General features: G+C 54.5%; 1 protein-coding gene across 1 annotated transcript; it reads right to left on the reverse strand.

Annotated features, from left to right (window-relative positions):
* Positions 1-4,012: 4,012 nt before the first annotated feature.
* FEZF2 (FEZ family zinc finger 2) lies at positions 4,013-8,895 on the reverse strand. Its single transcript, XM_060631477.3, has 6 exons — positions 8,705-8,895; positions 7,693-7,807; positions 6,407-7,330; positions 5,920-6,054; positions 5,597-5,729; positions 4,013-4,675 (listed from the first exon to the last, which is right to left on the reverse strand). Exons 3-6 carry the CDS (start codon positions 7,265-7,267, stop codon positions 4,416-4,418), a joined length of 1,389 nt encoding a protein of 462 aa, XP_060487460.2. The 5' UTR covers positions 7,268-7,330; positions 7,693-7,807; positions 8,705-8,895; the 3' UTR covers positions 4,013-4,415.
* Between the last annotated feature and the right edge of the window lie 2,230 nt (positions 8,896-11,125).

The raw sequence follows: 11,125 nt of genomic DNA on the forward strand, positions 1-11,125 counted from the left end.
TTCTTGAGTGATCCTGGTCGTAGATGGGCCCGATTGTTGACAGTTCATTATTGCGCTTTTGTCCATTTAATCTTTCTTGCTGTGTTTTGCATGTGCATGCCTTAATGAGCTCCGTTGGCAATTAACATGTTTCTAGGAGCAAACTGGTTGCTCAGACGTTTGAGAGGGAAGTGCAGGGAAAAGGGCAACGCAGCTGCCTTGAGGTTGTTTATTTCCCAGCGTTTTCTCAAGACTGCTATCCTCCCTTTAGCAGCGCCCCCACCCTGACTCTCCTTCCCTCCCTCCTGCGTTCCTCCCCGAGCCCATCCACCACCAGCACACCTGGATGCCTCAGTGCTGTAACTCATGCACCGGTCTCAGGCAGCCTCCGACCCTCTTGGGAGCCAGACAGCAAAACGGGGACCACATAGATCCACTTCTGCAGCCAAGGCAAGAACGAGCACAGTACCCCCCAAAATGTGTCTGGATGCTGGCAACTTCTCTGTGTCGCTCTTTGCAGAGAGGAACCTCTAACCCGCCTAAGGCAATAGGACTGTACAATCTGTTATGTACAAGGCTGTGGCTTTGGAAGAAGGAGGGTTTTTTTTTTTTTTTTTGAGTCTTGCTGGCAAGATTGCTGAAGTGTGAGCAGTCATGGACAGAACAAACATCTTGAAGGGGAAAAGATAATTGGAGTCTTTTTTGTGTCTGTGACAGGATTCCCCTCCCCCGCAATTTGATTTTTTTTTTAAATATTTAAGGGCCGGCCTCTTCAATTTAATCAAGGTTAGCATATTAATATGCAGCTGATGACTACCTTGTTTAAGTCATTTACTAATACTGCAAACTACAAGTCATGCAAACAGTTTAATATTAAGAGGGGAAAAAACTCAGAAAACAGAGCCTTTCACCCATCAATTCCGATGCATGGTGAATAAGCTAAAGAAGGATCCCAGTGGAGATGGTGACTGAAAGTTAGTGTTGGCTTCTGACCCTTCACTGGCTGTGAAAGGTGTTCAGTCACTCACGCAGAAGGTTCCTGTTTCTCTTTGTACTCCTTTTCGGGTGAAGGAATCCTTTCTTGGATCCCACACCTGAAGGAAGCAGACATCTTAAACCCGGGAGCGGTGACTTCCAACCTGTGGAAAGCAGAGCTGCGCCCTACAGATACAGAACTCTCTGTTTATCTGCAATTACCGCCAGATGTGAAATAACACCTTCTCAGGTGAGAGCGATTGACAGGAGCTGGTGTGAAGGTGAAGTTAAGAATCAGGTTATGAGGAAACAACCTCAAGGAGGTTGGATCATGCCAGACATGCTGCTCAGGTGTACCCTAGAAGTCACCGGGACTCACTTCGCCCCTGACTGCAGAGATGAGCAGTCCAGGAGAGAAATGCCTCCTGCTCTCCCCGTTACTTTGATTTCATTTGCTGCCTCGTTTGCAAGCACGCCATCTTCAGAACTGTCACCCGGAAACCAATTTCTCCCGTCGTAGGAGATGGGCAACCCTTTTGGTCTTCCTCCTGGGAAAACTTACTACAGAAGAATTTCTCAAAGTTCTCTCACTTGAAGGTTAGAAAGTTCTTTTCCTGGGTGGGGGTGCCCCGTCTATTTTTTTTTTTTTTAATCATTATTTCTCTTCTCTTCTTAAAGGGAAAGAAGACTTGATCACGATTTCCACATTCAGGCCAACTTTTTAACCCAATTCTCTAAGCGGATGCTTTGCACTAAATTTGATGGTGTCTGCCCCTTGTCCCAAGTTCTGGAACTATTTAAAAAGAAGGTGGGCTCACCCTGACCAGTATCTAGTCTCCAAGAAGTGAATCTGCAAAGGTTCCTTTCAGGAATGCAAGAAGGAAAGGATTTTGGTTAAGAGGACTGTCGTAGGGTGCCCGGGATCTCCCAGAAATGGAGAACGGTGTGTGTGTGTGTGTGTGTGTGTGTGTGTAAGGAGGGGTTAATAAAACCCGGTATGAGAACCCTGGGGGAAAGCTGACTCCTCAAACCAGCTCGCAATACCCCTGGGGATAGATGTGTGGGAAAAGCAAGGCGATATTTCCATATCCTTGGCCGCCAAGTCCTCCTCGCCCATCCTGGGGTTTCCTGGGGTTTGTGGCATCCATGGAGATTTCGGAGTTAAATCTGCATATCCCTCTGGGTCCCAATCTCCCCTCAGCGAACTGCAGCCAGAACAAGCTAACATTTAAATTCCTCCTCGCTTCCTCATTCCCCCTCCCTTGACTGCGTCTTCCCAGACTTGGGAGGGGGGGGGATTACAAAAACGAGGACGCTCTCCTTTCAGGAAATGGAATTCTAATGTACACGTTCCTATTTCTGAATCGGAGGTACTAAAAATACTCCCGCGACAGCCTGAGGAAGCTGTCGCCGTCCTCTGTGCAAACAAAATCGACAATTCTCCTTCCCCGCGCAATGGGTCTGCGAATTGGGCGGGGGCCGGAACCCAACCTTTGGCTGTGACCAGGACTGAGCCTCCACGCAGCAGCCAAACGTCTTCGCGCGGGTCCCAACCTGGAGATTCCTCCCCCACCCACGAGGACTGAAGGCAGTTTGGGTTCCCTGAAAGCCTCCCGGAGTTCGAATCCCAGCCCTACCTAGTCCAGTGACCCGAGGCATGTCGTTTGGCTTATCTCTGCCTCAGTGTCTCTGTCCGTCCGTAAATCTTCCCCAGCTTGAGGGGTTTGTGAATATTCGAAAGCACCTGTGCCTGGAAACGGAGCAAGCGTTGGGGAAACGTGAGCAGTTTTGATCGTGGAAGCCCCTGGCGCCGGCAGCACTGAGCTCCTACTGTATACCGGGTGTTGGGATAACCCGCACCCAAGTCACTTGCAGAGTTAGGAGGGGGTTTCCTTTTGCATTAACGAAGCAAATAACCTCCACTCGCAGTGGAAATCCGCGTGGGATCAACGCCCGGCTGCCGCCGCCCTATTCCTTGCAATGGCAAGGCTGCGTGGAAGCGCGCTCTCCGGCCCGGCGCCGCCTTTCCTCTCCACGCTGGGGAATATTGTTCCAGAAGACGTGGGCTGAATCTCGGCGCGAATATTAAGAGTGTGTGTATGGAGTGGGGGGGGAGGTCCGGCGCGCCGAGCCAGTAATCTGAGCTCTTGATTATCCAGATTCGGATCAAACGGGGCGGCGGCGGCCGACCCCCTCCTGGGAATGATTAGATGATTAATGTAATGCTGTTTGAAGGGTCTCTGTTTTCTCTCTTAATTTGGGTCATTACTTAGGAAGCAAGCGTGAGATCATTTCATCAGCGTGCTCGGCGGCGGAGATAGCTATTCAGAAAATGGGCTAACTGCGCGGTAATCGGGGCGCGGGAGGCGGCGGCTGCGAGCTCCGAGAGTCCGGGTGCGCCCTCCCGCGGCAGGGCGCACAGCACCCGGAGGCTGGCCCCAGATCAGCAGCACCGGCCAGGGAGCCCCGGAGCCCCAGAGCTCCGGCTGGGCTGGGGATCCTTGGCCTCCAGCTCTCGTCTCCAGGAAAAACTGGGAGGAAGAGTCCACCCCCCCACCCCCCGCCCGTCAGGTCGCCCAGAAAAGGAGACATGCTCAGAAGCTCCCCACAGGGGCATTGCCCTGGCCGTTTACCCTTGCGCGGCAAGGCAATTTGCTGAAAGATGCACCCAAACCAGCTCCCCAACACCCAGCGACTTTTAAACCCTCTTTTTTTTTTTTTTTAATTTTCTCACCCAAATAAGGCAACACCCAGAATCCCAAGCGTCGGAAGAGTCACCAAATAAAAACTTGGCACCACGTGTAGGCCGACGTAGACCTTTGCTCCCTGGATCCCGGGGGGAGGGGGGGGAAGGGGGAGGGGGCGCGGGGAGGGAGGGTCTTCACAAGCAAGCGCCGCAGGAACACCGGTTTGGCCTCACCCTGGTCCCAGCACCCCAAAGGAAGTAGCATTTGGGCAGAGAAATGCTATAAACGCCTATTCCCTTCTCATTCTTTGGGGTTGCTGAGCTGACCTATCGGCGAGGGGAGAGGGGGGGAAAGAAAACGCGCACTAGTGATTCTGTTTATTGAGTTAGATATGTATATATTCCGAGTTCGCTTGTACAGGAGGATTTACATGGCTGTATAAAGATGGCTGGGGGCGCCGCGCTCTTCCGGGGCGTTCACGTGACAGGCTGGGGTGAAAACCCACGGCCGGAGGAGAAGCGGAGGCCTGGAGGGAAATACGTTTCAGCGCACTGGGTTTAAATAAGTTTCCCGAATACACAAAGGTGGGAGCCACGCGTTTGCTGCCAGTCATCGAGGAAACGTTTAGCTTTCCAAAAAATATGCTGGTTTCGATAAATAGATTTTAGCCTCTCTGCTATAGTTTTTATTTTCTTTTAATTTTAGAAATAAGTTTATACGTGTGATCTGTTTGGGGGCTGGATGGGGCCGGAAGGGAGGGCGAGGCAGTAGCTCTCAGCTCTGCACTGTCCGAGTCAGGTCCTTTGTGGAGGGGGCGGCAGGCCCCACGCTATCGTGGAGTTTGCGCACGTGTTTCTTTAAGTCAAAGTTTCTGCAAAACCCTTTGCCGCAAGTGGCGCACGTGAAAGGCTTCTTGTCGTTGTGGGTGTGCATGTGGAAGGTCAGGTTGTAGACCTGGTGGAAGGCCTTGTTGCAGATGGTGCATTTGTACTGCTTCTCGCCGCTGTGGGTCAGCTTGTGATTCTTGTAGTTCCCTACGGGAGACCAAAAACAAAAAAAAGGAGGGGGGGAGGGAATGTATTGGAACTGGGGGGGGGGGGGTGCCGGGCGTCCCGGGGTTGGCTCAGGTGCCCGCGCAAAGAAGGCGACGCTTGGCTAGGCGGGCGCGACCTCTCCGAGTGAAGAAGTTGTCAAACTTCGTCTGCGTCAAGCCGGAGGCTCTCACGACAGGATGGAGGGCCGAGTGCCGCGTAGCCTCCCCGCGCCCCTGCCCCGCCCGGTGCACAGGCCCGCGCAGCGTCCCTCCCGCTGTGCTCGGCTGGCCGGGAAACTTTTACACAGCCCAGAGACGCATCGGGTCCTTCTCCTGGCTGCTGCCTCGCTGGAAGAAATTCGCACGAACCCGGGCTTCGTCCCTCATTTTCTGTTTTTCTTCTCATTTTAAAAGTTACTCCCTCTGCCCCCCCCCCCCCCCAAGATACCACCCGGAGATCCAAAAGTGCCTTGAAAAACCCAAGCGGGGCGCCGGGCCTGGAGGTGCTGGGGACAGTAATGGTTTCCCCCGGTCTTGTTATTCCCAGGAGGTGGAGTTTGCCTCAATTTTTTTTTTTTTTTTTTTTTTTCATTTGAAAGGGGTGTCCCGGCTACAAAGACAAGCTTTTTCTATTGAGCAATAGCCTTTCTTTCTCCTACTTCCTTTCCCTCTGTCCCTTCCTTCCATCCCACCTCCCAAATTCGGAGTCTCCCCGTGCAACCAGCCTGAATCCAGCGAGGTCTACTAACCCGGCCCGGAGAGCTTCCACCCAAACCGGGCACAACCCGATTCCAAAGAAATGCTCTGCCCGCGCTTGCAGCTCTCACGCTCCCTCTCTCTGGATCCTTCTTTGCCTTCCCGCTAGCAGTGACCCGCCGAGTCCGGAGGTGAGGTGAGGAGAGGGCCTCGCCCCGCACATTACCTTTTTGGTGAAAGCCTTTGCCGCAAAACTCGCAGACGAAGGGCTTGTAGCCCGCGTGGATGCGGATGTGCGTGTTGAGCGTGGAACTGCGGTTGAAGGCTTTGCCGCACTGGTTGCATTTATGCGGCTTTTCCTGCGAAAAGGGGCGCGCGCACAATGAGGCCAAGGCCCCGGCTAGGGGAGGCCACCTCGGGGGCACCTTGAAGGGGCATGGGCTCCCCGGGAGGGGTAAGGGGAGCCCTTGCCATCCTCTCCCCAACACCGTCGCTCAGGCACGGGGTGTTGCGGGGGGGGGGGCCGAGCTCGACCCGGGGGCCACGTACCTGGGTGTGGATAATTTTGTGTCTGCAGAGCGTGCTGGCCTGGCGGAAGCCTTTGCCGCAGACTTTGCACACGAACGGTCTGGCTCCGGTGTGGACCGGCATGTGGCGGGTGAGGTTATAGTGAGCATTAAACACCTATGGGAGGACACGAGGGGCCTTGTAGTGTGTCCGTCCGCGAGGGTCTAGAATCAGACTGGGGAGGCCAGCGCCTTACATCCCCCAACCAACACTCCCTTCAGAAACCAACCAGAGCCCTGTTCATTTTGCCAAGCGCTTCCCAACCCACTGCTCACGCGTCTCGTGTGGCCGCGGACAACGACATCCCCATTTTACAGAATGGGAAACTGAGGCCCAGCTGGGTCCCCCAATGTGAGAAGTAGATAGCTACCGGGGAGCTCCTAAACTTGGGAAAGGGGCGGTCCGGGCTGCCTCAGCCAAGCTGCTGTTCTGCTCATCCCTCCCAGCCCCCGCGGACCCGGGGCCTCACCTTGCCGCACACCTCGCAGGTGAAGTTTTTGGGCTTGCCGTCCGCAGAGCCCCCGGGCAGCTTGCCGTGGCCCTTGACGCCGCCGCGTTCGGCGGTCAGGGCCGAGTTCTCCTTCAGCACTTGCTCCAGCGGCGCGGGCAAGCGCTCTTTATGGGCATAGGGGGCCGGATGGGGGAACTTGTCCGCGGCCAGGCCGGCCAACTTGGCGTTCTCCAGCAAAAAGAGTTTGGGGTGCGCGGCCAGGGCGGCGGGGGCCTGTGCGTTGAGGAGGCCGGACGGGAAGAGGTGGCCTCCGAGGAGCTCAGACGGCGGGTACGCGGCAGAGTCCAGGTAGTTGAAATAGTAGAGCGAGCCGCTGGCCGGCAGCCCCACCGCCTGGTTGATGACCTGCGGCTTGATGACCCTGCCCGCCGGCAGCGCAGACGGCGCCAGGCCCAGATCGGCCTTGCAGCACACGCCACAGTTGGTTTTGCACAAGCCGCTGGCGCCGCACACCGGGCCCCCCCCGCCGCCGCCGCCGCCGCCGCCTCCTCCTCCTCCTCCTCCTCCACCGCCGCCCGCCCGGAGGCTGCTTTTCCAGAGCTCGGAGTAACTGAGCAGCGTCTTGGACGGCACCTCGTAGCCTAGGGGCTGGAGGGGGATCATACAGGGCAGCGGCGAGCAAAGGTTGAGCAATTTCTTGCCCTGGCCGCCGTCTGCCTCCAGCGTCCCCGGCCGGGGCTCAAAGGGCGCACGGGGCTCCGACGTCTTGGCCATGATGCGCTCGATGGAGAAGGCCAGCGTCTTGGAAGTGGCCGGCGACGCTCCAGCGCGCGGGCAGGCCGGGGGCACCATGGTCTCCAGGGAAGCCGAACTGGCCATGGCGCGGCGAGCCGAGTTTTGCCGTGCGGGACTGGGCCAGGGCGCAGCCTCTCTCCTCTAAGTCTGCATTCCGGAAAAGGCAGGGAGGGAAACCGCAATTTAATAAGCACCTTGTCGGGTCCAGGTCACCCATTTGCATTCAAATGAACAGGGGCAGAACAAAGTGCACCCAAGGGGACCAAATTACCTCCCATTAACCCGGCGCGCAAAGGAACCCACCAGCCCCTGCCCTGAGACTTTGAAAGGGGGAAGACGGGGGAGGGTTTACAAAGGAAAAGGAGAGAGAGAAAAAAAGAAAGAAAGAAAAGAGCCTCAAATTAACCCCCCCTGAGCCGTTCCCTGGACCCTGGCCTCCGCCACGCGTGCGGGGAGCTGGACGGTGAAGGGGCAAAGTTAGAGGACCAGGAGAGCCACCTCGCATTTACCTCTTTCCCCCACCGCCAAGGAGATGCGTTCCGAGCCATGCAGCGTGTCTCCTCTGTCACATTTTGATGGCAAACATCTTCCCCTCCGCGTGAGATCACTGTCTTTTACATTCAGCTGACATCACATGAAGTCACTTGAAGTGGAATGACATGGGCGGCGGCGCGGCTCCCGTAGCGGCCCCTGTGTTCCCCCGCGCCTGCCGGCCGCCGCCGCCACCGCCCCTCAAACTTTAAAAGGAGGCAACTGGCGCCCGCGCTCCCCTCGGGAAAGTGCGAGCGGTTCGCGAATCGGGAAGGAGGGAAGAGACGGGAGGGGGAGGGGGAGGAATCGTGATGGTTTTGCCGGTGGAAAGAAGGTGGGGGGAGCCCAAACCCAGGCAGAGTTCTGTGCGTGATTCACAACTTTGGGGGCCTATAGGTTTGAGGGACGCGGGGAGGGCAGAGGGTCCCGCACGCGCCGCCCCAAAGGGCCCCTGGGTGTCCGTCTAGTCGCTGAACTATCCCTTAGCCCTCTGCAGCCGAGCTGGGCATGGTGCTAATAAACTGCCATTTACCCACGGAGCCGGCGCCAGCCCCGAACACGCGCAAATGATAATTACCTCATTAGGATGTGGCGCATGGACGCGGGCGCCGCGTTTGGAGGGGGGAACTTGTTAATGGGGAAATATTAATTTATGCAAAAACAACGAGCTCGCCTTGGCTGGCGTCGGAGGTCGGGAGAGAGCTCCCGCCGCCCAAGGACGACCCTGAAGCGTCCGGAAGAGCAAGGCCGCGCGCCCAGACCCCGGGGGGCCTCGGCGCCCGGTGGGCGCGCCTCCCCCTCTCTGGCCGAACTCCTCGCCTGCGGCTGGGGGAGACTGCACAGCAAGCTAGAGGACTGCTTGAGAACCTAATCGATCAGAATCGCTGATTTGTGATCGGGTTTCTGAGGCAAAGCCCGGCTCTGCTGCTGGTTTCGGGCTGCGTGCGGGGAGGATTCGGAGGGCAGCTCTCCCTGCTGATGGGTACTTACTGTTTGTATAATTGAGAAGGTCCAATCTCCACCTGTTTAAGGAGCAGATTGAAACAGCAGAACCTCCCCTGGATCCTATTAAAACGTTTTTCCTCCTAAGGCCATTCAGTCGAACCAATTTTCCGAAGTGATTCATAGAGCTGAATTCTGCCAAGGCAGCTCTTTCACTTTTAGCCACTAAAGCACCGCGTGGAACCGGGTTTTGTGTTTTTCTAAAATAAAGAGAAGGATTATCAGAGGAGAGAGGGAGGGGGCTTGAAGGGGGGCGGGCAGGGACTTAGTGTGGCCAGAGGTACAAGCAGAGGGAAGAAAAGGCCCTTTTCTAGACAGGCCCCAAGTAAGTTCGGAGGAATTCAGCGTTTTGTGCCTGGCGCACAAAAGCAGCGCGCTCCACGCTCGGTTTGGAGGGGCTGAATTCATCTGTTTGCAGACCATTCTACCTGCGTATCACAACAAACTGCTCAAAGACGCTCCAGCACTTTCAACAGGCCGGGTGCTCTTGGCGACAACAAAAGTGGTCGAGGCTGAGGGTTCTTGGGGGGGTGGGCGGCTAGCAAGAGAGAGAGCGAGAGAATTAGGTTTAGGAAGGAGGAGGGGGGGGGGTGCAGGGGTTTTTAAAAACTTTTGGACGGTTTTGTTTGCGGGACAATTATATCTTGCCAGCCGGCTTTTGCAAGACCACGAGCTTTGTAGCCGCAACCACAGTTTAAGAGGATTACGGTGGGTATAATATGAGCAAACAGGGTTGAGGGTTTGATAGTGAATTTCATCTCCAAAGATACAGGGGCTTGTGGAGCCCAAGAAAATGCTACTGAAAGCAAACCTTTTCCTTTTTCACTCAGGAACAGGTCTTGAGAAACTGAGTATCTTGCCTGAGGCCTCTCAGCTGCAAAACATCCCAGAAAGCCATCAGGGAAAGAACAGGGGGAAAGGTCTAGTTTTAACTGAAGGCAAAGCATTCCTTTTCCCCTTCAGAACTTCTCTCTACTACCCACTCCCCCTCTGACGTGCAATTTCAAACCGGATATTGACCTGGCAGGTAAGGGAACAGAAAAGTGTACTTGGAAAGCAAGGGGAGGGAACAAAGAGATGTCTGAGGAAAAGTGGCCTGGAGGGTGACATCAGTGGGTGGATTTTCTCACCCTGCTAAGGCTGGAGAACTGCTTCTACTTCCCCCTAAATTCAGCAGGCGCAAGTCTCTTCCCCAAAGAACCCTTCTCCCCAAACTTCCAGATTTCAAAGCTAGAAGAAAGAAGCTTGCTTGTCTGAAAAATATTTCCATATACAACCCATTGAATTTAGATGTTCAAAGAGGTGGTATTCCAGACCCACTCTACCCCCATCCCTGTGTTAATGTGCAAACAACACAAATGAACCCGCACCCCCCCCCAACAGGAAACAAACCGACAACTCACCCCGACATTGAAACAGTATCAATACACCCGGAGGGGCTCAACACCCGAATTTCTATACCGACTTTCCTGCGGGTCTCCTTCAGTCACCGGCACCGCACCCCAACCCCCTTTCCAAATTGGGTAATTGTTGATCTCGGCAGCGCGAAATATCTGCTGGTTTGAAAGCTCCATCAGGCTGAAAGGCTTCCAAAGGCTTCCCGTGAACCTGTCTTGCCATCCCTAGCTCTTTTTGTAACTGCACGAGCCATCCCGCTCTCCCCGGCATCACAAAGGAGTGTTACCTCCACGGAAAGAAAACATTTGGGTAAAAACAAGTTGCCCCTAATGTGCCTCTCTTTCCAAATGTTGGGTGAATACACTGGCTTTTAGAAAAGTATTTAATTAGCTTCACTAACTTCTCCTTCCCTCGCCTGCAGATTATATTGAAGTGGAGGGTTGGAGACTATTTTACACCTTGCCACTCACATGTTAATTAATCTCTATCTAACCCTAATTGCAGTTTATTCAAGCACCGCTCAACAGCTCACCCACACAATAAACACTGATCCTACTTTTATACATATTACTTCACGTTAACACATTGAGTAATTAACTCCAGTACCAACTAATAGTGCAAACAAATATTTTCTGTAAACGAGATGATTTCAGGCAGAATAAAAGAGGACTAGGGGAGCATGGCACTTGGTGGAGGGAGGGCTGAGATTTCCAATCGCTGCCCCCCCCCCTTCAAATTCATTCTCATTTGCAGGAATTTTTTTTTTAAAAAATTTTAATGTTTATTTATCTTTGAGAGAGAGACAAAGTGTGAGCAGGGGAAGAGTAGAGAGAGAGTCAGACACAGAACCCGAAGCAGGCTCCAGGCTCTGAGCTGTCAGCACAGAGCCCGTCGCAGGGCTCGAACTCCCGAACGAACTGAGATCATGACGTGAGTCAAAGTCCGTCGCTCAACCGACTGAGCCACCCAGGTGCCTCAGTAATTTTTTTTTTTTTTTACGCTGAAATGTTA

The sequence above is a fragment of the Panthera onca genome, chromosome A2 (genome assembly GCF_046562875.1).
Source record: "Panthera onca isolate mPanOnc1 chromosome A2, mPanOnc1 haplotype 2, whole genome shotgun sequence".
NCBI lineage: Eukaryota > Metazoa > Chordata > Mammalia > Carnivora > Felidae > Panthera > Panthera onca.

Bases quoted from the DNA above. Each gene is read 5' to 3' on its own strand.
- FEZF2 (XM_060631477.3), bottom strand. From the start codon at position 7,267: ATGGCCAGTTCGGCTTCCCTGGAGACCATGGTGCCCCCGGCCTGCCCG. The intron at 6,055-6,406 runs GTGAGGCCCCGG...GTCCTCCCATAG, and splicing joins CCTGCGAGGTGTGCGGCAAG to GTGTTTAATGCTCACTATAA. The intron at 4,676-5,596 runs GTAATGTGCGGG...GGTCTCCCGTAG, and splicing joins CAAAGGCTTTCACCAAAAAG to GGAACTACAAGAATCACAAG.